The 25719-nt window shown below is 44.9% G+C and overlaps 2 protein-coding genes and 2 long non-coding RNA genes across 7 annotated transcripts; 3 read left to right on the top strand and 1 right to left on the bottom strand.

The window, feature by feature from the left end:
- The first annotated feature begins 1519 nt into the window (after positions 1-1519).
- On the top strand, positions 1520-3693 carry LOC120711264 (mitochondrial outer membrane protein porin 3-like). Of its 4 annotated transcripts, none has more exons than XR_005690223.1 (5): positions 1520-2121; positions 2451-2591; positions 2798-2892; positions 3022-3120; positions 3371-3693. XR_005690223.1 is itself a non-coding variant. In XM_039996734.1 (5 exons), exons 1-4 carry the CDS (start codon positions 2002-2004, stop codon positions 3043-3045), a joined length of 480 nt encoding a protein of 159 aa, XP_039852668.1. In that variant the 5' UTR covers positions 1520-2001; the 3' UTR covers positions 3046-3120; positions 3371-3693. The 4 variants fall into 4 exon arrangements, 2 of the variants coding, with proteins under 2 accessions (XP_039852668.1, XP_039852667.1); XR_005690222.1 differs by having other exon boundaries at positions 2798-2905; XM_039996734.1 differs by having other exon boundaries at positions 2698-2892.
- Positions 3694-4299: 606 nt separating this feature from the next.
- Positions 4300-6264, top strand: LOC120711266. The gene is made up of 2 exons (XR_005690224.1): positions 4300-5739; positions 6082-6264. It is a non-coding gene; the product is annotated as an uncharacterized LOC120711266 (long non-coding RNA).
- Positions 6265-6322: 58 nt separating this feature from the next.
- On the top strand, positions 6323-7588 carry LOC120711267. Its single transcript, XR_005690225.1, has 2 exons — positions 6323-7178; positions 7272-7588. It is a non-coding gene; the product is annotated as an uncharacterized LOC120711267 (long non-coding RNA).
- Positions 7589-8156: 568 nt separating this feature from the next.
- Positions 8157-25041, bottom strand: LOC120639316 (aminomethyltransferase, mitochondrial-like). Its single transcript, XM_039915284.1, has 2 exons — positions 24751-25041; positions 8157-8435 (listed from the first exon to the last, which is right to left on the bottom strand). Exons 1-2 carry the CDS (start codon positions 25039-25041, stop codon positions 8157-8159), a joined length of 570 nt encoding a protein of 189 aa, XP_039771218.1.
- Positions 25042-25719: the final 678 nt, after the last annotated feature.

The raw sequence follows: 25719 nt of genomic DNA, 5'->3' as shown, positions 1-25719 counted from the left end.
CCTCCCCGCCGCCCACTACCGCATACATAAAAAAAACTCATCTCCCTCTCGCGCTCGCTGCTGCCGCTCTTGCATCCTCTCCGCACCGCTCTCGCCGAGAAAATTGCAAAAATGGGACTCGAAACAATGCGCTTTGCAAATTTGCCATTCCAAACATCGACTTCGTAAAAACGGGACTCTAAACGTTAAGCACTTGATTATATTGCCATTTGAGATATTTTTCCTCTTTTCTTTTTTCCTTTCATGTATTTGGGAGGGTGAAATGACCTTGTTACCCTTCCTCACTTGTGCATGAATTTAGAAGCCGAGCTTTCACGGGTAGTCGCCACCACCAGTGGCGGAAGCAGCAGTGGGTCTAGACCCGAAAACACCATGGAGCCCCCCTTAGCCCCCCCTTCATTTTAGAGAAGAAAAGATGAGGAAGAAGGAGAGGAAGAAGAGAGGAAAGAAGAAATCAGCCTCCCCTTTAAGAATTTCTGGATTCGCCACTGGCCACCACCGCCATCGCCGGGGCAAGCACTGCCACCGCCCCTACCTAGCAGCACTGCTACTGCCCTGGTTGGCCCGTCATCACCACTGGCAGGCAGGCTGGCTTTTGCCGCCACTGCCGTGGGCGTGCAGCAGGTCGCCGGGATGAGCGCCGCCGCCTCTAGCTGGCTGGCAGGCTGCTGCCGCTGCTGTGGGCGTGCAGCAGGCCGCCGCCCCTGGCTGGCTGGCTGGCAGGCAGGCTGCTGCCGCTGCCAGGGGCGTGCAGCGGGCCGCCAGGATGACCGCAGCCGCCCCTGGCAGGCAGGCTGTTGTCGCTGCCGCGGGCGTGCAGCCGGCCTGGCCACCGCTGCTAGCTAGGTAGCGATGAAACAATTTTGCATATATGTTATTTTTATGTAAAAAATATTCTAGACAGTAAAATGCGTAAAAAAGTTCTGGGCACAATAATAACGGCAGCCCTGTCAACCTCGCAAGTGTCGACTTCTCATGCGCGGCCAGGGAGCTGGCGCCTTCGGCCATTGCGGGCGTGGGCAGAGCAGCGCCGCCCTCGGCCATGGCGGGTATGGACAGTATGCCGCCGCCCTCGGCCACGGCGAGCGCGGGCAGCGCAGCACCGCCCTCGGCAATGGCGGGCGCGGCCACTCTGCCGCCGCCCTCGGCCACGGTGGGCGTGGGCGCGGGCAGGGCAGCGCCGCCCTCAGCCATGGCTAGGAGAGCGGCGTCCGGCGTGGCTAGGAGAGCGGCGTCCGGCGGTGGGGCCCTAGGTTAGGACTCACGAGCGCAGCAAATGGGATCGGAACTATGGGAGTACAGAATAGATACGCAATGCATGCATAAGGGCAAAAGAGATATTTCATACTCCAAATACATGGAAAAGAAAAAGAAATGATGAAAAATACCCCAAATGGTAGTATAATCAAGTGGCTCATGTTTGGAGTCCTGTTTTTACGACGGCGATGTTTGGAATGGTAAATTTGCGAAGCGTATTGTTGTATTGTTTCGAGTCCTATTTTTGCAATTTTCTCGCTCTCGCCTCCCCCCGCGCGCTTCTCGCCTCCGGCGGCCGAGGCCCAACCCGCGGCACCCTCACTCTCCCCCACTCGCATCGTCGCCCTCTCTCCCTATCATTGCTGCCGCTGCCCTCCCCCCGCCATCGTCGCCACCGAGACCCGCGCCCTCCCCCTCCTCCGCCGACCCGCGCCATCCTCCTCCGCCGCGCCGCCGGGTTGCGACCCGTGGGAGGGACTCCTGCGCCGTCGCTCCTTCGCTGCGACCTGCGCCCCCCCCCCCTCCGTCGCGACCCTCGCGCCCCCTCCTCCACCGCACTGCCGAGTCGCGACCCGCGGGAGGACTCCTGCGCTGCGACCACGACGGCGCCCACCACAACGACGTCCTAGCACGGATGCTGACACCCACCCTCTCGCTGGCCGATCCCGAACGCCCACGCATCACTAAACCTTTTCAGGTCTCCTGCTCGCCCTAGGTCCTGGAGGACTGAACTCCTGCGGTGCCATGCCCTCTGCATCCATCCGGATCCGTGGCGCAGTCACGACACCCTCGGCTCCTCCTACGGCCCGCCCTCACCACGCCATCGTCTGCAGCTGCGTGCCCTCCGACTTGAGTTGGGACCAGGTGATTATCTTCTTGTGAATTCCTACTCCTGATCGGACAACCAATGAAGGCTCTTGGTTATTCATGCATAGGATTTCTGGTTTCCTGCTGAAAGTGGGCCTCCTTCGGTAGTATTTATTAGTAGAGATTTCTTGCTCCTGAACAGATCCCAGGTAGATGAATGCAACAAACCTTTAGTAATTGCTTGTGAGTTAGGGATTGTTTACCAAGTAGATGAATGTTTACCAAGTAGATGAATGTAGCACCAGAATACAGTGTTGGATCAGTGCATCTTCATATAGCACTTGTAGTTTTTTGCTCTGCGGTGATGATCTTGATTTTGCATACAGGCAATCATAGCCGCAGGAACAAGGAAAAATGAGTCCATATTTGGCGAGATTCAAACCCAGATTAAGAAGAAGTTGACCATGGTAAAAAAAAAGAATAAGAAGTTGACAGTTGTTTTTGTTCCAGACCAGAGATCAGGGAAGGTATGTTTCTAGAATTCTAAGGACCAAATCAATTGTCATTGTCTAAACTGATTTTATCCAACATGGTGGCCAGTTAAAATACTTCTATTTTTGTTTGCCTTAACAGCTTGAACTCCAATACTTGCATGAATTTGCTGGTGGGAATGCAAGCATTGGGCATAATCCCAACCCTATGGTTTACTTTCCTGGTGTCTTTGTGTTGACAGCCAATCACTTTGGAAGCAAAAAGCACTCTCAGTTGGCGTTGATGTTTCATTTGATCCTGCAGTTCTTGTTGTATGCGTATGAGTTTTGTCAGGAGGTTAAATCATATGGTGATTATTGTTATTTCAGCTATTATTGCCGTTCTTTTAGTTGTTTGTACACAAATGTACCCTATTAAAGTTTTATGTCATAAGTCCATAACAACGGCAAAGCAATCTTACCACAGGTTGGTGTTCCGGCGACAACTTGAACTTGCTAAGGAATTGGAGAGACCTGTTTCTGTTCATTGTGTGCGGGCATTTGGTGATCTTCTGGAAATCCTGAAGTAAGACATGCTATTTATACTTTATTATTATAATTTATGTCTGGTTCGAAATTCTTAAATTGCGTTGTTCACATAATTATATGGCACTCACCGATTTGTATGAGGGACATGGCGATTCTGTTACAAAAAAAACAAAAAAAAACAGTGCTGTTGTAGTCCTGCTTATCTTATTTGCCTTGGTGAGATGCCATGTAACAGCTTGCTGCATTATTAACAAACATGCTTTGTTGTGTTAACATTTTGATTTCAGGTAAATTGGACCTCTCCCAGCAGGTGTTTTCTTGCATTCATATCTGGGATCTGCAAAAATGGTGTCTGGCGTTGCAAATTTAGGCTGTTACTTTTCATTGTCTGGCTTCTTGACAGGCATGAATTCCACTAAAGCAAAGCAAATGCTGAAGTCAGTAGGTAGGCTGATTGTATACTAATGATATTTCATCCCAGAATCGTTTACCAGTGAACAGATTTTGTTTTTGTTTTAGATACCCTTGGATAGAATTCCTTTAGAGACGGCTGGACGTAATGCTTTGCCAAAATTGGACAATGTTTCTGTATCACTGGTCCCTGTGCACAGTTCAGATCAAATCGGAATGGTTAAAATCTACTGCTCTGCGCTGTGCTCCCCGCATCCCACGCGCGGAATGGGACGCATGTCGCTCAGCGCGTGCACGGCAGCGGCGGTGGGTGTCTTTCGTCCAGCGCCCGCATCCAGCGCTCTTACCTCCACGTTGCTGAACGGTGGGTCATGTTGCCAGCCATGGCCCGCTATCAGGGCTCTGTTTGGTTTCTCTATCACAACTATCACACATAATTTCCGAGAAAAGAATCTCACATGCATAGAGTACTAAACGAAGTTTATTTGCAAAACCTTTTCACGGATGGGTGTAACTTTTCACAACGAATCTAATGACAGTAATTAATCGATGATTGACTACAGTGATGCTATAGTAATCATCCTCCAAACGCGCGGTCAGAGGCCTCATTAGGTTCGTCTCGCGAAGTAGCGCAGGGTTGTGGAGTTAGTTTTGTAAATTGTCTTTATTTAGTACCCCTAATTATTGGTCAAAATTTTTGTACTACTCGTGCTACTTCAAACCAAACGGCCCAGGTTCAGTAGCTAGGTGACTGCTTGGTGCTCTGCTGTCCAGGGGTGGGGTGGGCTCGCGCGGGTGGGGTCTGGGGTGGGCGGCAGCTGCTGACCCGCCCTGCGGCACCCCATAAGCTGACCAGTGGGGCCGCGTCCTGCGGTTGGCCCGCTTGTCAGTGGGTTGTGCGGGTGCACATGGAGCCAGCGAGCAGGAGAGGACGGCAGGGCGGTTGATGGGTTGCCCTTCCTTGGATTCTGGCGAGGGCCGCGCCCAAGCAGCGCGCGCGATGGGGCCGGCGGCAGCGGCGCCTGCGCCTGTACACCGACGTGCGGCACCCTGTGCAGCTGAGCGGTGGGGCCCCGCTTCGCCGTGGCTGGCGTCGGTCCTCTCTAGGCGCGAGCCGGATGAGGTGGTCGGCGACAGCGCCTCTACACCGGCGTGTGCTCCCCGGGCTGCTGAGCGGCCCGCTTCGCCGTGGCTGGCGTCGGCCTCTGGGTGTTGCCGCCGCAAGGAGGCGAGGGGCCAGACGCGCGCGGGATGGCCGTATGGGGCGGTCGACGGCCGCTGGCACCGCAACAGCAGCTTGCGTTGCAGTCCTTTGGTGAACATCCTCATCCTCCCAATCTCCTTTGCTCCCAATCCATCCTCCTCTCCCTTCTGTTTCTAGGATTCGGGTTTCATATCTTTGTCGTCACAGATCTACTCAAGCCTGCTTCTTCTTTTCCTCCAAGGTGTTAGATCTGATGGTGGAAATACGATTTAATTTGGAAAGGGAAGAAACCCAGTGCGATATTTGTTAGATCAAGTATGAACCAGCATGTTGTTGTTTTTCTGCCATCTTTTCCCGCGACACTTGCCTGACCAAATGCTCTTGAAGTATAAATTGATAATGCGTCAGCAAATGGAGAAATCTAATATTTTGTTCATGCTATAGAACTTTTTTTGGTGATCAAGAGTGAAGGTTTCTCATGATTGTTATCGTGCTATAATAATTATTTTCTCATGATTACAGTGGACGATTCATTCAGGTTCTTTGACACTTGTTTTTACACCAGAGCAGGTGAGATGCCGATGAGACCAGAGCAGGTGCCATGCCTTTCTACTAAAATGGTTATGTGCATTCAGCAGTCCTTCCGGTATTTTTTGATTAGCTTACTCGGGAGAACTGCATAGGTTTGTTCTACCTACAGCATAGGATCTAAAATAATGCAGTGTGGATTTATTTATTTTCTAATGAAACAGATCTCAAAATCTTTTTGTGTAATCTGTGAAAATTTGCCACTGCTGTTTATATATACGAGATCACTCTCATATGTAAGATATGTTACAAAACCTTCGTAAATCTGTCCTTGTTACAAATAAGCAAACACATTCATAAATGCACTATCTAATCTTAATGATATTTTTGGACCATATTGCCGTGTATAAATAGTTTATGTTCAAGTATGTGCTTCGGGTTCGTCACTTTGATATCTTGGATTGGTGTACATCTCCACCCGTGCTGGCAGCATAGGAGACTGTGAGTACTGAGGTACATACATAGCTAACCGATCTAGCCAAGATTTGCTCTATGTAGATGTAATTTGTAATAAATGGGGACTATTTTTACTTCTTTTTTTTCACTAGAGAAGGCAACGAGACTATTTTTACTGACTGACCTATGCAAATAAATTGGTGATTATTTAGTAATATGGTGCCATTAATTGCCTTAAGGACAAGCATCCCATGATTTATTTTTTACATCTTTTTGGTGCATTACCACTTTTATAGAATTTAAGTAGCACATAGGTTTAAACCTGCAGTTCCATTCTATAGAATTATTGATCTTCAGATGCTAAATTGCTAATTATATGTTGATTAATGTTTGATGCAGATGGGTGATCAAGAGGACATCTCACACAAGTTCGATCTGACTCAATGTTTGTGGCCTTGGATAGGAGGCTGAGTCAATCGTTAACATGTTGATGATGTACTTGCTGCCGGATGTGGTGGTTTTGTATTGAATTTATCTTATACCATGTATATAGTTTGTCACTGTTTATTACATTATGGTTATTTGTATTTGATTGTTCAAATGGTAGGGTAGGGCGCGCATCGCGCGCCAAATGTTCTAGTAACTGAAAAGCATCACAAAGATCCGGAGTCACAGGCTGCTACCGCATCGAATGAGTCCTTGAACCACCCAGAAAATATCCATATCGTAAGTGTTTTTTTTTTCCTGGATGCACTTGTCTAAAGTTTCCTTCTCCTGAAGATTGTCTTGGCTTCTTTCTTTTTATGTTTTGTGCTTTTCAACAATAAAGTTGTCTTGGAGCCTTGGAGGTGAAGCAAAAATACTAAAAGACAATATACAACAAAATATGCTTGTTCTCCTTTCCGTGTATGATTTGAAATGCATAATTGTATATTAGCAGTATCGAGGTCCCTTTGTTTAAAATTCTTAAGCAATCCAGTGCCAGTTACCTGATGCCTTGAGCATTCACTCTTAAAAAAAGTCCTGTTTACTTCATATCTAGCAATAAATCGTTTGAGAAAAATGTGACTAACAAACTGCGTGAGCAAGTGGATGCATGCTAACTCAGTTTGACGGTGACTCCTATGACATGTTTTATGACATGCCTCAGATGAATGTAGTATGGCATGAACTGTTTGACTATGACGGTACATAGCTGCCATTCACAAAGTATTAGCTTTCTATGGCTTTATTATGTGTTGTCCTTTGCATCTGCACCATCAACAAACTGCATTCTCGAGGTCCATTAGAAAAACGATGGAGATTTCATTAGCGTTCTACAGCCTGGGTTCCAGATCGTGTAGATAACATGATCTTCGAATGTCTGCACTCTTGGGTGCTCATAAGTTCCTCCACGTCCTGTTCTGAGGTGTATGATGCGCACTTACAATTTTTTGGAGCAATGTTGCATAATCTTGACATGCTGAGCTTGAGTCGCTCACGACGATGCATTGCAGGTATGATGAATGTTCTTATTGTTATCTGTTCTCCCTGTATGCGATCCAATTCCACTTGCAATTCCTTTTACTGATGCTCCCTTCCTTGCACAGGACCTATTGTGCCAAGATAGGACGAGGTGGAGGTGACAATGGAGATGTTGGCGTCAGGAGGTGGCAGATAGGAGGAGGCTATCGCCAGCAACGCCAACGTGGCACCGAAGAAAGCCTCCCTCGCCAAATTGGGTAACGGAAGCAGGCCAAACGCGCAGGGGCAAAAGTAGAGAGCAAGAGGAAATACTGATGGAGTTGCACCGATTTGTGCGTACTTTGGATTTTGGAATATGCTTGTGGAGCTTGAATGTTTAAGACAAGGTGTAAGCCATATGTCATCACAGATATTTTATATGATGAAAATTAATCTTCATAGATATGGTTTGTTTCTCCCGTAGCAATGCACGGGTACGGACCTAGTAAATGCAACCTAGTAAATGCAACGTTGATATCTCGAGCTGTGAAAAATTCTAGATGATCATAAACAGCAGCACAACTGCTGCGTTCAGCAACCCACAAATTTGATCATCAAATTCTAGACACTGGCAGTCTGGCACATCTTTGTTTTTTTCAAAAATAAAGCATTATTAGGCGGCCAGAGGTAAATGTCAATCTGTAAAGGGGGAGTCTTACGGAAGTTACAGTTGCAGCAGCCCATCATGGACAGGTTGCGACAGGAGAATTGCAAATGAGGGGGTGTTTAGTTGTGAAAAATTTGGATTTTGGTACTGTAGCAATTTTGTTGTTATTTGGCAATTAATGTCCGATCGTTGACTAATTAAGATTAAAAGATTCGTCTCGTCCTAATCAGCTAAACTATGTAATTAGTTATTTTTTTCACTACATTTAATACTTTATGCATGTGTCCGAAGATTCGATGTGACGGGTACTGTAGTAAGTTTTCTAGAATGTGAACACCCCTGGGCATTGCCAGTTTTGTATGATCTATGAGGGCTTGTAGTATTTGGTCGGCACGAAGGGCATCTTGGTGACAACAGCATCGTAGGACATCCCACGAACAACGACCTTGAACTCTGTCCCAGCCTTGTGCATACCCGACTTCACGTAATCCACGGCGATGTTCTTCTTCAGGCATGGGCTGAACCCTCCACTGGTCACCTCACCAATGTTCTCCCCCGAGCTGCTCCGAAGCTCGTTGTGACTCCGTGCAGGTGGCCCTTGCGTGAACATGCCAACACGCCTGATCTTTGGGCCTTCTTGAAGCTGCTTGAGGATAACATCCGCACCAAGGAAGTTACAATTGCTTGAGAAAAATATTAACTTTTTGGCAGAAACACTCTCCAACTCATAGTTTTGATGGGTTTGCACCCCCTCCCACCTCCCTTTGCCCTTACAAGTGGGTCCAGCGTGAGAGGTATGATGAGTCCAATTTGGATAAGAAATATTTTCAATTCTACTCGTTCTTTATATCTTCACTAGCAGAGGCACACATGCGACACGCACGCGATACAAAGGGTATAGCCGATGCATAAGGAACCGCAGAGGTGAGAACAATATTAAGTATTTGGCAGAAATATTCTCCAATTCGTAGTTTTGATGGGTCTGCACCCCCTCCCATCTTCCTTAATGCAAGTGCGTGCCACACGTGTTTCCAAAATACAAATATGATATTTTCTGCTGCTTTGCGTAAACAAATATCTTCATGCATTATTATTTTTTTAAAAGTAAAAGAATAATTAGCCGATTACTGAATAAATTAATTAAACATTCAACCATTGTTGATCAATCAATTAGTAGCTAATTATAAACATACATGTAAGTATCTCTGAAAAGGAGTAAATGACAAACGCCCTGCCTATGCCTGGTTTGAATGTGTTATTGATGTATCACGTATAATACACCATATAGCTAATCAAACTATCGTAGTTGCACCTAACGTCTTGGCGGGCAAAGGCAGCTCAAGCTCGCTCGCCCTCGTTGACGGCCCTGGGTACGACGGGCGTGTAAGGTAACGTGATAGTGAGAAAAGAATTTTGTTTTTGGCACAAACATCCCCTAACCATCGATTTCTATGGATATGCTTCCTCTAGTACCTCTTTCACCCCCATAGGTGGGTCCAGCGTAAGGTGTATGTGGATCTGATTTGGGTGAAAAATATTTTTAATTATACTCGTTCTTTATAGTATACTAGTAGAGACCCATATTTCTTAAGAGGCCTCTGATTTGTGAGATGATGTACACAGTCTTGCCTGACCTTGATGATGCCTGCTAGCGTACATGCCACGTCACTACTACAAAAACGTTAACGTTGATTTGTCCCGGTTGGGAAACCCCTGTTGTCCCGGTTTCCCAACCGGGAACGCCAGTCCGGGACAAAAGGGGTGCCCTTTTGTCCCGGGTCTGGCAACTGGGACAAAAGGTGCAGTCAGCGCCCACGTGGCTGGCGCACCCTTTTGTCCCGGTTGGTGTTACCAACCGTGACAAAATGTCACTTTTTTTCATATTTTCCTTTTCTCAATTCTTTTTCTATTTCAATTATACTTTTGCATTTCAATTAAACTTATGTATTGGAATTCAGTGTGTATGATCTCCACTAATGTATACATATATATAGTTACTTATATAATATTTGTCCCAGATAGTTTTCATATATAAATTAATTCACTTATATATATATATATGTATACACATATCTATACATGTGAATTCCTTTACATATGAAAATGTCTAGGACCAATATTATATAAATATATATATATACACATATATATTATTGGAATGCTTATATATATAATACATACATACTCCATCATATTTGCATAGGTATATTCGTTCTTAATTACATAGGTATATTCATTCTTAATTACATAGTAGAATTCGCCTTTTGGAAATTTAATACATACATACTCATAAATAGAAATTTAATACATAGACACACATATATATTTACATAGGTATATTCGTTCTTAATTACATATATACGCGTATATTGTCATATTTGTTGTGATTGTCAATATTAGATATTCCATCATAGTAGAATTCGCCTTTTGGATCGAAGACTTGCTCAACAATAAATCCGGAGAATTGTTCTTGAATCGCCATAATCTTTTCCTCCGGTATTAGTTTATCGCGCATCTCCCCGACCTATGGAAAAAGGGGATAATTAATTTCGACTAATTAAAATACAAGTTCAAATATTAACAAGTTTTTTACTTACTTCCTCCTCCCAATCTGTCCAGCCCTTTGGAGGACCTACCAGACCATGGATATTCTCGCATACATAGTATGCACACAATACAGTGCCTTGTTTCTGCCTCATACACTTTAAGAGAGAAGAAATTATCAGGTATTTACATGAATATATAATAAAACTAATGAATCGTGCAACGAATCATCCAAGTGCGTACCGGAAAATCTGTCTTGATCTTCAATTCCTTGTCAAATTTGCCTGGATGATTTTTAGCGAATTCTTTCCAAATCCTGTGCATGATTAGAACAATTATAGTCAAGTAACAAAGTGATTCAAATTATCGGTCATCGACGGAGTAGTGGTAGAATTACTTTTTCATCATGTTAAGAAGATTTTCGTATTGTTCTGGAGGTCTCCTCAATGAGTCCATAACCATGAGTAGGCTCTTCTCGGGAATTATGACAATTAGGACCCAGTGTTCACTGCAAGATTATACGGAGGCAGTTCTTGGTAGTTAAGGTTTAAACAATTCGATTACAGAATATAATAGAAACAGTTAGACGGAAGGAATCACTCACGCAAAGTTGTAAGGAAACAATATCATTTGCTTGTTGTGATGAACGCTTATGTACTTGAACAAGTTTTGGAATATCTCATCGGAATTGTCACGTAGAAGCCTCCAATTACAAGTAATTGGGTCGATGAAGCCGAGGTGAGAGTATCCCTTTCTTCTGCAAGTATGTATCTCCATTCTACATGATACCGAATAAATCAAGAGATCAGTATGTTGAGATCATGCAAAACAATACGTAAGGAGAGTAAAATACTTACAGAACCCACAAGCCGACCATAGAGATGTCGAGGGCCTCCTGATGGAATAGTTGGTAAATTTCTTCCCAGTTTATCCATATAATGGCCTCCCCCCGTAAGAAATCGTCATCTTTAATCTTTGCGCCCTGCATGAAGATGCAATCGGCCATCGCACGCATGTAGTGCTGGTGCAGCTTATACATTTGTGTTGGAAGCACAGACACTACTTCGGGGGGTACAAGAGTTTTGCCGATCTCAAACGTCCATTTGACGACCACATCAGCCTTTGGAATATCTTCTCCCCCTGCAATCTGAGCCGCCGTCAGGTTTGATTCTTTAAAAAATGTAACAAAGTCTTGTTCTTGCGTCGTCTGTCCCACTACGAGAGGCTCTATTGATTGTTTCTTTTGGGCTCCGAGCTGTGGAACGTCGGACGATGACGACTTTGATTGTCTCTTCTTTTTCTCAGTAGTTTTGATAATTGTGCGTTCATAGTTTGAAGGGGGGTCTCTCGGAATGAATTTTCTCTTATTTGCTTCGCACATTCCCTTAAAAATTTCAAATCTATCGGATTTATGACTTTCTCGGGCTCCGGCTTCGGCTTCAGCTTGAAGTGCTCTTTAACTCTTTCTTGAGTTATCCGATCGCATTCTTCGAGGCTCATGTCCCAGGGTTTAATAGGAGCCTCCTTGGTTTTCTTATCCTTTTCCTTCTTCTTTGGAGGCTCCTTACCCGGTGCAGCTACCTTCTTTGCGGGCGGCCGTTTCTGCTTCTTTGCCGGCGGCGGAGGGGGTGACCATGGAGGCGACGGTGACGCTTGAGTGTTCATCGGTGCATGAGATGATGGTGATGGAGAATGTGCCGGTGATCCTTGCCGAGACAGTGCTGCCCTTGGGGAGTTTTGCGGAGATGTCAGTCTTTGAGAGGCATGCTGAGATGCCGGTCTTGGTGTTTGATCATCCGACTTTAGGACAATGTAGCGCTTATCCCATAGGATGTAGCCATGAATGGCTTCTGCTAGTGTCCTCTCCCCATCGCCTCCAGAAATATCAAGCTCGAGCGTCTCCCAACCCTGGCACACCTGCTCCACGCCAACTCTTGTGTATCTAGGCGGAATTTGCTGCCCGTGGTACACGTCGCCTGGTTGGGTTGGCATGGCGGTACCGTACACAACAGTGAACATTAAGTTCTTAACGGCAGTCTGCAGGTCACAAGGTGTCCGCTGGGTGATCTCATCCACTGGAAATTGCTGCGGGGCCGACGCTTCAACTGCGGCCTGGATCCCCGTTGGCTCGGCGACGGCGACGTCTGTGGAAGCGCAGCTGCTTTTCCGCTGAGACAGGTGATCGACTGCGACATTAGGCTCTGGAGGCACCGTTTGGGCTTGCTGTTGCTGGCTCATTGCTATGGCCACTTGGCGTTGAACCTCTTCCTCCAGTCTTTGATCGTGTGACATGAGCCGTTCCTCTAGCCTTCGCATGTGCTCCCGCTCATCATTCTTTCTTCTTTGTCGGCTTCTATATGATTCAATGTAATCCCTGAACCCATACTTCCACGAAACCACGCCTTTGCCTCTTGTGCGGCCCGGATGCTTTGGATTCCCAAGGGCGTAAGTCAGCTCGTCCCTCTCTCTATCCGGCTTGAATGTTCCCTCGGCCGCTGCTTGTATGGCCTCCTGTAGTCTCTGGGCTGCTCACTGGATGTTTGGCCCATAGATGCAGTCACCAGTCAATGGGTCCAAGCTTCCCCCGTGACCATAAAACCAGGTCCTTGACCTTTCAGGCCAGTTCATGGTCGCAGGTTGGATGCCTCTGTCAAGCAGATCCTGCTCCATCTTCTCCCATTTGGGTACTGCAAGCTTGTAGCCTCCTTGGTCTAGAGTGTGATGGTACACTTTCTTCGAGGCGTTGTCTTTGGCCTTCTGCACCTTCTCAAGCCCAAGCTCTGAAGACTTGTATTCCACAAATGCATCCCAGTGACCCCTGAGCTTTTCGAGCTCGCCGGTAAATACGGGTGTGGTCCCGGTCTTGATATATTTCTTCGTCAAAATTTTCTTGAATGATCGCAGCTGTTCGGCCATCTTACTCAGGGTCCAGTGCTTGCATATCTCTTCGGATTCAGCTGGAACCGTGAAGTTTTTCTTAAGCTCCCGCCAGCACCATTCTTTTTCTCTTTCGGGTACCGCATCCCGTTCCTCGCTTGGATTGGAAGCTTTCCAGAGCCTGAAGCTGATCGGGATGTGGTCCCTGACAATACATCAAGATTGTCTTATGAATTTTTTGGCGGCAGCTTCTGGAGCAATCGGTTCGCCATCTGGACCAACTTCTGTTATAATGAACCACCCTTCCAGTTTTTTTGTTGGGCCTCGCTTCGTCTTTTTCTGCTACGACGATGATTCAGACGGCTATAAAAAAACATTCATAGTATTCATATAGATTCAGATGAAAATATGATTGTCACTACAAATAAGTATAGTTGTGATATGTACATTAGCACTTTGTTCAGCAGCAGCGTCATCAGCGTCATCCTGAATAGATGGTGCCTCAATTCCATCACCGGACATATTCAAATATATGTCGGTATTGCTGCCATCATCAGCTTGTTCAGGGACATCTCCTTGACCTTCGCCAATCATATTCAACAGGAACTGTTCGTCTTCCGCGTCTGTGTGTCGCAGGTCCATCGTAACTAAAATATGAATACAAATAAAACCCTTAAACTCACTTTACACATACATACATACATACATTCATACATTTCGAGAATTTGTAAATATACCTTTACTTACACAACAAATTATGATTTCACTCTAAACAACAAATTATGATTTCACTCTAAATAACATGAACTCTAAATAATATAATTTCAAAAGTAATTAACACCCTATTTGTCATCAAAATTAAAGCACCATTATCAAATAATATATATTTTACAACATAATTTCTAAACAAATAATCCATATTTTCAAATTTAAACAAATAATCCATATTTAAACTAATTTCTAAACAAATTTAAACAAATAATTGGGCTCGCACAGGCGAAGGCTGGGCGAGCCGGAGGACGCGGGGCTCTGGGCGGCGGCGTGAGGTCGGCGGCGCTCGGGGACGTTGGGCTCGCGCGGCGGGGTCCGGGCCGGGATGGCGGACGTTAGGAGTTCTCTGCAAAATTTTCAGATTTAATGGATAACTTTACAGGGTATGAAAAATAACACAAGTTATTAAGGCATAAAGCATAACTGATTTTTAAAAACAGTTATACTGCACTTCAAGTGTTCACATTTTTCTAGCAATCATAACTAGTTGTTTATAGGCTCCGGTAAAAATAAGGAATTTTTCCTAGCACAGAAATTATGATTGAAACCCTAGTGCTAGAAACAACTAATCTACCTAAGTATCAAACTAGAGTACCACTTAATATCAACAGAACATGACTTGCAAAGACATTTATTAAATTACTTCTCATGGTTTCTAAAGAATCTTATATATAAAGATATTATTTACCCCTATGCAATATACTAGCTAGGTACATTTTATAAACATGTACTAAACTATGTATTATGATCACGAAAATGTTATAGTGAACCACTCATAATTAAAGTAAGCTACTGCAAAAATTTCATAATTTTTAGATTAACAGATCTATAGAAACTAATTAATCAAGACTAAACACAATCTAAATTTTTGCAGGGGTAAAGAGGTCATTTCGCCATCATGGATATTTTTCCTCCATAGATCTTACTCTAACAAATCTAACAAATTTATTTCATATTTTTTCCATTTTCCTTTGATTTTATACGGATTTTACAAGTTTCAGCCGAAATCAATCAACAAATAAAGAAAAATCCCCCCTACTCCCTCCACTGACCAACGGGCCCCGCTGGTCAGTGGGAGGGGCGTCTTCCCTGCCCAACCACGCACACCGCAGCGGCGGTGGTGCGCCAGGCGCAGGGGAGAAGGGACCCGCGGCGGCGGCTGGCCGGCGGCGGTCCGCGCGGCGGCTGGCTGGCGGCGGCCCGGTGGGGCCCGCGCGCGCGCTGAGGCGGCGGGGTGGACGGCGACGGCGTGCCCTAGCGGTGGCGCAAAGTAGGGGAGGCGCGGCGCGGCTGTCCCGGCGGCGGTGGGGCCAGGCGGCGGCGGCGCGAAGCGGTGCGAGCACCAGTACGGGCGTGCGGCTCCGGTGCTCGCGCTAGCGTGGCGGGGGGCGGCGCGAGCAGGACGCGCAGCGTGCGGCGGCGGCGAACAGCTCGGCCGGCGGCGGCTTACCGGTGAGTGGCCTGGCGGGGTCGTCGTCCAAGGCGGCCGGGGCGTGGAGGCGGGGGAGCTCGGGCGGCGCTCGGGGACGGCTGCGGAGCAGGAGGCGCGATGGGCGAGACGACGGCGGCGCGGCGCAGATCGATCAGGAAACTACGTGTAGGAGGAAGGCGGAGGTTCAGCGAATATATAGGAGGCCCCCCTTTTGTCCCGGGTGAAGCCACCACCCGGGACAAAAGGGCCTTTTGTCCCGGGTGGTGGCTTCACCCGGGACAAAAGGGGTTTTTGGGCGGGCCGGGAAAATTCCCAGCCCGCGGCCCACCTTTAGTCCCGGGTGGATGTACCACCCGGGACAAAAGGGGCCCGTTTTCCCTCGTTTCCCGCCTAATCTTATGTTTGTTTTTATTTCTTTTTACTTCTCTTTTAAAATTGGCTTTCATTTGTTAATTCAATTAATAAAATTATGATTCCAAAAATTATGGAACAAAATTTCTTATCTCTATATAAACTTGATACACGCAACAAAAATAATTAATTTTCATTCAAGTGATTGGGTCAATGAAATATCTAACTTTTTTGAAATCATATTTGTTATTTTGACCATGCAAAAATATATTAGGTGAACAAATTTTTTCAAACTGTTACTTTTCGACAGAAACTAGATTCTATCACCATATTAATGTTTAAAAAGTGAATTTTAGATAAAATTAAGCAATTTCATGATATTAATGAGTAGTGTGTGAGTTTGAGAGATAGTTTGTGTTAGTGAGATTGTGTGTGTTAGTGAGAGAGTATAGTGTGTTAATGTGAATGTAATTTCATGAAATAAATAAAATTAGTTGAGTAATCCATTATTGAATGAAAATTATAATTGAGTCTGGTAATTAAGTGAAAAATATATAAAATAATATATATAACACATAAAGTATAATTGTACAGTACATATATAATAAAAGTATTCGAATTACGATTATGTTTTTATAGAATAATATAAAATGATTCAAGTACGTGAAGGATTAGCGGTAATAGACTTTCTCTTCACAAATGCCCCTTGATTATGATCACGGCAAAAGTATGGAGCATCATCATTGGCTAGCAGGATGCATGGATCAGCATTTACTTCGAAAGGTGGAATGGCAACAAAATTATTATATTCTTCTGACAAGTCTGTCTTGTCCTCCACTCCAACGATGTTTCTCTTTCCTGATAGAACTATGTGTCGCTTAGACTCATCCTTTTGCTTGTTTATCCCCTTCTTTGGCTTGCTGGACATGTCCTTAATGTAGAAAACCTGAGCGACATCCTGGGCTAGGACAAATGGCTCGTCTCTATACCCAAGATTGTTGAGATCAACTATTGTCATCCCATACTCATCTTTTGTTACCCCTCCTCCAGATAGCTTAACCCATTGGCAACGAAATAGAGGCACCTTGAAATTGGGACCGTAATCCAGCTCCCATATCTCTTCAATGTAGCCGTAATATGTGTTTTTTTTCCATTATTGTCCGTGGCATCCATACGAACACCGCTGTTTTGGTTGGTACTCTTGTTATCTTGGGTTATCGTATAAAATGTGTTTCCATTTATCTCGTACCCTTGGTATGTTAATATATTCCAAGATGGTCCTCTAGCCAATAAGAACAGTTGTTCACTTATATCCATGTTATGCATTAGATGCTTCCGCAACCAGCTGCAGAAAGTGTTCATGTGCTCACGTGTAATCCATGCCTCAGACTTATCCGGGAAATTGGAGAGCAGAATTTTCTTGTGCTCCTCGATATATGGGTCAACCAAGGATGATTGTTGAAGAACCGTATAATGTGCTTTCTTGAATGAGAAATCATCTGTGCAGACATAAGATTTCTTTTCTAATGTACCCTTTCCAGTTAGTCTCCCCTCATATCGCGATTCAGGGACTCCAATCGGTTTAAGGTCATCAATAAAGTCAACACAAAAGTCAATGACCTCCTCAGTTCCGTAGGCACTGGCGATGCTTTCTTCTGGACGAGCTCTATTACGAACACATTTCTTGAGTACCCCCATGAACCTTTCGAATGGGAACATGTTGTGTAGAAATACTGGTCCGAGGATATCAATCTCTTTGACAAGGTGCACTAGAAGATGTGTCATGATGTTGAAGAAAGATGGTGGAAATATCAGCTCAAAGCCAACAAGACATTGCACCACATCGTTTTGCAGCTTTATCAAATTCTCCGGATCAATTATCTTCTGAGAAACTGCGTTGAGGAAGGCACATATCTTCACGATGGTTAACCGGACATTATCAGGCAGAATCCCCCGCAGCACAACCGGAAGAAGTTCGGTCATAAGCACATGGCAGTCATGGGACTTGAGATTTGTAAATTTCTTCTCTGCCAAATTTAAGATTCCTTTTATATTGGATAAGTATCCAGATGGAACCTTTATACTGCTCAAGCAGTCAAACATGGTTTCTTTCTCTTCCTTGCTAAGAGTATAGCTGGCAGGACTTAAGTATTGTCGTCCATTATCTCGCTGTTGTGGATGTAAGGCATCTCGTTCTTCCATACGTTGCAATTCTTGACGTGCTTCTACTGTATCTTTTGTCTTTCCGTACACTCCCAAGAATGCTATCAGGTTGACGCAAAAATTCTTCGTGAGGTGCATCACATCAATTGCATGACGAACATCTAAGACTTCCCAATATGGTAGCTCCCAAAATATAGATTTCTTCTTCCACATGGGCGCCATTCCGTTTTCGTTCGGAACAGGTTGGCTACCAGATCCCATTCCAAAAATAACTTCTAGATCTTTTACCATGTTGAAGACGTCTTTACCACTACGGTGCATCGGTTTTGTTCGGTGGTCCGCTTGGCCTTTGAAATGCTTGCCCTTCTTTCGTACCGCATGCCTGATGGGAAGAAACCGACGATGACCCATGTATACAACTTTCTTACATTGAGTCAACCATATATTATCGGTATCATCTAAACAGTGTGTGCATGCTTTGTATCCCTTGTTCAAATGTCCTGACAAGTTACTAAGAGCAGGCCAGTCATTGATCGTTATGAACAGCAATGCTCGTAGGTTGAAGTTTTCCTGTTTGTATTCATCCCACATCCGTACACCTTCATCGCCCCAGAGGAATAAGAGTTCTTCGACCAATGGTCTTAGGTACACATCAATGTCATTTCCGGGCTGCTTTGGACCCTGGATAAGCACTGGCATCATGATGAACTTTCGTTTCATGCAGAGCCATGGTGGAAGATTGTACAGACAAAGAGTCACAGGCCAAGTGCTATGACCACTGCTCATCTCACCAAAAGGATTCATGTCATCCGTACTCAAACCGAACCTTATGTTTCTCGCATCCAAATCAAATTCAGGGTACGTTCTATCTATTTTTCTCCACTGCGACCCATCAGCGGGGTGTCTCAACATCGAGTCTTTCTTGCGTTCCTCTTTGTGCCATCACATAAACTTAGCATTATCTTTATTTCTAAACAAACGCTTCAAACGTGTTATTATAGGCGAATACCATATGACCTTCGCAGGAACTCTCTTCCGGGGAGGCTCCCCCTCGACATCTCCAGGATCATCTTTTCTAATCTTGTAACGCAATGCACTGCATACGGGACATGCATCCAAATTCTCGTACTCGCCTCGGTAGAGGATGCAGTCGTTGGGGCATGCATGTATCTTTTGCACTTCCAGTCCTAAAGGGCAAACAAGTTTTTTGGCTTCATACGTTGTGGCAGGCAATTCGTTGTCCTTAGGAAGCATTTTTTTAACAAGTTTGAGTAATTCACCAAATCCCTTGTCGGATACACCATTTGTCGCCTTCCATTGCAGCAACTCCAAGGTGGTGTCAAGTTTCTTCAATCCATTTTGACAATCTGGGTACAACAACTTATGGTGGTCCTCTAACAACTTCTGGAACTTCAACCTCTCCGTTTCACTCTCACAGTCTGCCTGCACATTGTGCAATGCCTGCCCCAGATCGTCGCTGTGATCATTTTCTGCTACATCTACTTCGGGCTCTTTCATGGAAATATCGTCCTCGAATGCACCGATTCCAGCATTCCCGGGAAAGTGGTCGTCAAAATCTTCTTCTTCATTGTCTTCCATGGTAACCCCCTGTTCTCCGTGCTTCGTCCAACAAACATACTTCTCCATGAAACCATTTGCGAAAATGTGGCTGTGTAGGATTCTTGAAGATGAGTAATCCTTGTTATTGTTGCAATGAAAACACGGGCAGCACATAAAACCATTCTGCTTGTTTGCCTCAGCCACAGACAAAAAATAATGCAGGCCATCAATGAATTCTTTCGAACGTCGGTCAGCATTGTACATCCATTGCCGGTCCATCTGCATTTTAAATAAATCGATTTGAATTCTTTACACGTATCGAATAAATAAAATATACCAAACCTAAATTAAACTAAATGTAACATAACATGAATAATTAAAATATATGCAATATCCATCATACATCTTGATTAATTAAAAGGATTACTTAATCCATTACAGAACTTAACAAAGGAGTACTATACATGAAACTTAAAAATACTACTCGAGTTGTGCCCTTCTCTCCAGAAGGACAACGATCACCCCCACCGGCGCCACTCCCTCCAGCTGCTGAAGCCATATTTTACTGAAAAATACCTTTATTTTCCACAAAATTATAAATTCTTACCATTACAATGCAAAAATTATTTACTATTACAATTACAATGATCAGATTAATAACTCTTGCAAATAACAATGAAATCATATAAAAAGACGAAATGTATCATTAATCCTCAAGAAATCTCTAATTAATTGAAATAAATCTCTATAACTTCTAATTATTTTGACACCCTTCAGTTCCAGGAGTACACTCTTTTCAATATCCAGAAACCCTCTAGAAGAAAAATAAACCTTTATTTCTGAAAATGTATATGTCAGTAACATCAACCCTACGGTGATGACACAGCCTTTCGGGGGGACACGGTGCGGTACAAGGATGTCACCAATCGGCCAGTCGCAGCACCAACATTTACGATTAATAGGCACAACACTTGGCACAGGCAGCATGCTCGTTGATATGCTCTCAGTACAACAACGGTCATGCTGACTGCGTCAAATGCTGTCTTCTTATCAATCGGAAGTGCTGGTGATGCGACCAACCGATTTGCGACGTCCTTATAGCGCATCGTGTATCCCTGAAAGGTAGTGCCATCACCGTTGGATGGAGATTAACGACGTATACTTGTTTCGAAATAAAGATTTTTTTAGCTTCTAAATGGTTTCAATGTGAGCCTGATTAAATACATCACTAGAGTGTCAAAATAATCCATTCATAATACATAAAATTCTATAATATACCCATTTCATTAATTCATTCATGAATAAAAAAATCAACTATCCACAATATGGTCATATATACAAGTACATCACATGAAGTGTCTACACTCATTCTAAAAATTTCTACTATCCACATACTCATCTAAATCTAAAAGAAAATCACACCTACATATGCAATCTAGCTAGCTAAATGTCTAAGAAATGAGCTAGCTACACATTTTCTCTATTTCTAAAGCATGAAATGAGCTATACAAGCCAAGGAAGAAGAGAAAAACAAGCCCCAAACCTTTAGCGCCGATGGATGGACGGGGAATCAAAGATCTTCACAAATGTGGTGAAGAAATGAGCAAGAACTCCTCTATCCCGAGCCAAGAATAGTAAGAAAACAAGTGAGCTGAATGGCTCGGGCGGGGGGAGAGGGAAGGGGATAAGGGGCCCAAGGCCTTTTGTCCCGGTTGGAGGCACCAACCGGGACAAAATGGGGGCCTTTTATCCTGGTTGGTGGTTCGAACCGGGACAAAAGGCTACGCGGGCCTTTTGTCCCGGTTGGAACCACCAACCGGGACAAAAAACCCTCATTTTGTCCCGGTTGGTGTCTCCAACCGGGACAAAAGGCCCCTGTCCCCCCGCTGGCCCGGCTAGCCGTTGGACCCGGGACAAAAGTCACCTATTGTCCCGGACCCAAAGGCTGTCGGGATAAATGGTCTGGAACAAAGGTCTGTTTTGTAGTAGTACGTCCACCTCCTCCTCGTGGATTCCAACCACAGACGTGGGCTGCCACCGCCCTGACCTGTAAGGATGCGAGCTGCCGTGAACGCTACGTGCGCCTCGGCTCGAGGATGGGGGCCATTGGGTTGCATGCCCACAGCAGTCGTGGCTGGCTCGGCCTTGCCACCGGCAGTTTGCGGGGGCTGCGGCCGGCCGTGGGCGTGTGCGGCGAGTTAGGGATGGGGGCTGGCGGTCTGGTTGGTCTGCACGCAGGAGTGCAGGACGCAATACAACCATCAAGAAAGAAATTTGCCGCACGTGTTTCCATATAATCTAGTAAACTTATGAAATGTTTAGTAAAATCTAGTAAACTTATGAAATGTTTAGTAAAATCTAGTAAATTTAAAATCTATCATAAAATTTCTAGAATAATTAACTATTCTTTTAGGATGAAAGGAGTATGACCGGAAAATTATAGTTCAGCAATGATACATTGAATATATATTCAGGCGACGAAAATCAACACTTGTAAATCAATTATTTGAATTATTTCCAACATGGATTTTCCATGCAATCGTATATGCACAAATAATACAATTATATTGATAGTCGAATCTACCATATTGATTATCGCATTCCTAGTGCTCAGTGCTCAGTGCTCACCAATTTCATCCATCAAGCCCGCAAACACAATGGCAACATATATATATATATATATATATATATATATATATATATATATATATAATGGTTACAATGGAAACAAATGGGTCAGAATGCTGTGATGTTTGCCATCCAACCTTTGGAAAGACTATACACTGCTTTGACCTGCAGGTGCTCCAGCACAACTCCTCTCAACATAGATAACAAATTCGCTCGGTTTCTAACATGAAGCTACAGGTAGCACGCACAAATCACCCGAATTAATTGGAAACACCCCGCCTGAGCAGAGCAATGAAACGAATCCAAGCGGGAAAAGCTATTCTGACAGCCGCACGAGCTCCATTCCATTGCTCCAATAGGTCAGCCGGCCCCTCGTCCACGAGCACCCCACGACGACAGCACCACGGGCGACGGGAACTCGCTTGGCGGAGGGCGGCAGCGACGGCGGCGCCCACCCGGGGGTTCCGCGGTGCCCGCGGGCACTCGACCGGCGCCCACAGCCTGCTCCCCTCCCTCCGACGCAGCGTCGTGGACTCCACCGCGTGATCCTGGCCTCCCGCCGCTGGCGAGGCCGCCGACTCGGCGCCCGGCGGTCGCAGCTTGCTCTCCTCAAACATCGACTTCGTGGACTCCCGCCGCGAGCGAGGCCAACGACCGAAGCCGCGCTCGGCGCCCGCATGCTGCTCCCCCGTCGACGTCGGCGTCGAGAGCTCCGCCGCATGGGATTTTTTCTCTTGAACTCGGATAGACAGGATTCGGTGGGCGGGTAAGCAGTGGCGGAGCTAGCATCCAAATCGGGGGGTGGGGGGGGGGGGGCATTTCGCAGAAGAGGCGAACAAGCAACAAACCTTATGGTTGTTAGCAATTGTTGAGCTATATTGAGAGATGTAGCATACTAGTAGCTATGAGCACTTCGGGAGACAGTCTTGGTGACGAAGAAATTAAAACCAAGGAGTGCATCGAGAGTTGAGACTGACAAGGAGTGCATCGAGAGTTGAGATTGAAATGCTCAGATGTGCTAGAGCCAAACTACTCAACTAAAATTTTAGGTGGGCTAGTGGTTGATGTCTCTAGAAATTTGCATGAAGCAAGGGAGGCCCATCGCCCAGGATGACCGATACATAGCTCCGCCAGTGCGGGTAAGGCCAATGATGCGGTGAGAAAAAACCTATACTTTTGGCAGAAACAATTTCTAACTAGAAGTTTTTATGGGTCTTCACCTAGTTTTAGATCTTTGAGGTCTGATAGGCAGGTCCAGCGTGAGGGGTATGGTGGACCCAATATGAGTGAGAAAAGTTTTCAATTATTTTTTATCTTTATAGTATAGATAATATGTATATATAGATAAATATTTATTAACCATATCTGAGATGGACTCTATCTATTACTAAGATAGTATATTTATTATATAAGGACTCCTTTTTCGATTAACATGGTACATTTATTAGTTGTATTGGATAGTATAAACTCTTTAACCTAGTCTATTGCTAGTCGTATTAGGCATGGACTGTTTATCGTAGTCTATTGTTAGTCATACTGGACACAGAGATTGAGATACTAAAATCCACGGTCCAAATCCTTTCTTTTTTTGGATTAACGTGGAAATTTTTTGGCCCTCTAGACGAATATGGTGGTTGCCTTTTTTTTCTCTCTACTGTACTAATATAATAGATATATAAATAACTACCGTTCCCAGTCCTTACCCCACAGCTCCCCTGGCTCCTCAAAATCAGGAAAGCGAGTCCCACAAAGCTCCTCTTGGCAGGCCAAGTTAACAGGCCCAGATGACGGGATGAGTGCATGCATCAAGCAACAAGTGAAGGAACAACGATGATAATGACAGGCCAACCTAAAATCAAAACCGAACCGAACCCGTACAACGTCACTAAAAAAATGGTCACAAAGATGTCCCTATCATAGTCGAAGCCCCAAAAGACAAAGTCACAAAGGCATAGTCACGCGTCACTATATAACTATATTAAATGAAGTAAGCATATAGATATAGTACGATTAACAAACAGGCACAAGTAATTAGGACGTTTTGATATCTTCCCTGTGCTGAGATCCAAACCGAACCCGGACCCGATCACCTCAATCACTTTTCCAATTCAGTGCGCATAGCTCTGAGCTTGACCTATTGTTGACCCCATACTGCTATTTTCGTGACAGTATGGACTCGGTTAAAATTAGTAACCATGAACAGTGACGGCAATGAGTTTGGTTTGTGATTTATATGAGGACCAAAATCACTGCAAAATGATAAAAACAAAGGTACGCAATGTTCCATGATCAAAGAGGCAGCAGATCTTGCCTTTTGAAACTTGCCTCGCAAATGTTTCCTTATTAGTATATATCAATAATCAAAGGAAGAAGTCGTTGCAATGGAGCCATGATTCAGATGCAACATACAAGACAAGGCACATATATATGAACCCAAATACAAGACAAGACAACCTCGTGCTCGCACAGCACAGCTGAATTTTACACTCACAAACGCATAAGAAATTAGTAACCAAAACTGAATTCATAAGACTGTCCATACAGCTATGGCTGCAACTGACTGCTATTTGAGGATGACAAAGCCTCCGAGCCCAGCCACAAAAACGATCGGCAAGATCGAAATGAACATGACTGTCTTCCCAACGGCACCGCGGCCGTTCAGGTCACGGGACACCCAGAAGCCGACGGAAGCCTCCACAAGCCCAAAGATCACTGTGGTGACGAGAATACTGTAGTACAAGTAGAAGGGTGCCTTGCCGTGGTGCTGAAAAATACCTCTGGGAGGCTCGAAAATGGCGAGTGCGAGAGCAGCAGCGCCATCAACGACGCCGCTCGTGACCAGGGCCGCGGGCAGCATCTCCACGTTGCGGAGGGCCTGGCAGATCAAGTCGATGATCTTCATGAGCGCAGCCAGGAACTCCATTTGTAGAAGATGCTAGATCTTGTGGGTGTATCAGAGAGGTGCTTCAATTTGGTACGAGCTTGGGAATAGGGGTGCAAGAAGCAGGGAGCTTGCTGCCTTGTCTTTCATGGAAGTTGGTGCTCTTGGCTGGTATATATATCGCTCGCCAAACCCGAACAACAAACCGAAACCGAACGGTGGCATCTGGCGTTTAGAGAAGTAGGGCCGATGGAGAGGGATATGATAGTGAAAGCAACTGAATGTCTGAATCAATGATAATGACATGACCATGTGTCTTTGCTTAAACTGAACCGAACCCGAGAAATGTCATGCGGTTTTGCTCCTGTCGTCCTAATAGAACCTACGAAGGTCAAAAGGGGCACATGAGTTCTGCGACAACAAATCATAATCAAAGCACTAGTGGCCGCAGGAAAGATTAGTGCTTAGCTGTCTCTTCTCTTCATCACGCAGAAACCGAACCCGAAGTCTTCTTTTTCATCCTCATATGAACTTGTTATGGGGGAGGAAACATAATTAAGAGAGAAAAAAATAAAGTATAATTTAAGCGTGCTGTGGTCTAATTTCAACATTAAGTTGAAAAAAAAACTTTAAATTTGATCACATCACTTCCAGAGGAATTAGGATGCAAATAACGACAGTGATGAGTATGAAAATCCGAAGACCAAAACCGTTTACAGG

The sequence above is a fragment of the Panicum virgatum genome, chromosome 6K, assembly GCF_016808335.1.
Source record: "Panicum virgatum strain AP13 chromosome 6K, P.virgatum_v5, whole genome shotgun sequence".
Classification (NCBI taxonomy): Eukaryota; Viridiplantae; Streptophyta; class Magnoliopsida; order Poales; family Poaceae; genus Panicum; species Panicum virgatum.
This window is presented reverse-complemented; position numbering and strand designations above follow the sequence as displayed.

Excerpts from the sequence above, each read along its gene's own strand:
- LOC120639316 (XM_039915284.1), bottom strand. The coding sequence starts at position 25,041 with ATGGAGTTCCTGGCTGCGCTCATGAAGATCATCGACTTGATCTGCCAG. Across the intron at positions 8,436-24,750 it reads GCGGTGCCGTTGGGAAGACA|CTTCAAGAAGGCCCAAAGAT; the intron begins GTCATGTTCATT and ends ATCCTCAAGCAG.
- LOC120711264 (XM_039996733.1), top strand. The coding sequence starts at position 2,002 with ATGCCCTCTGCATCCATCCGGATCCGTGGCGCAGTCACGACACCCTCG. Across the intron at positions 2,122-2,450 it reads CCGACTTGAGTTGGGACCAG|GCAATCATAGCCGCAGGAAC; the intron begins GTGATTATCTTC and ends TTTTGCATACAG. Across the intron at positions 2,592-2,697 it reads CAGACCAGAGATCAGGGAAG|CTTGAACTCCAATACTTGCA; the intron begins GTATGTTTCTAG and ends TTGCCTTAACAG.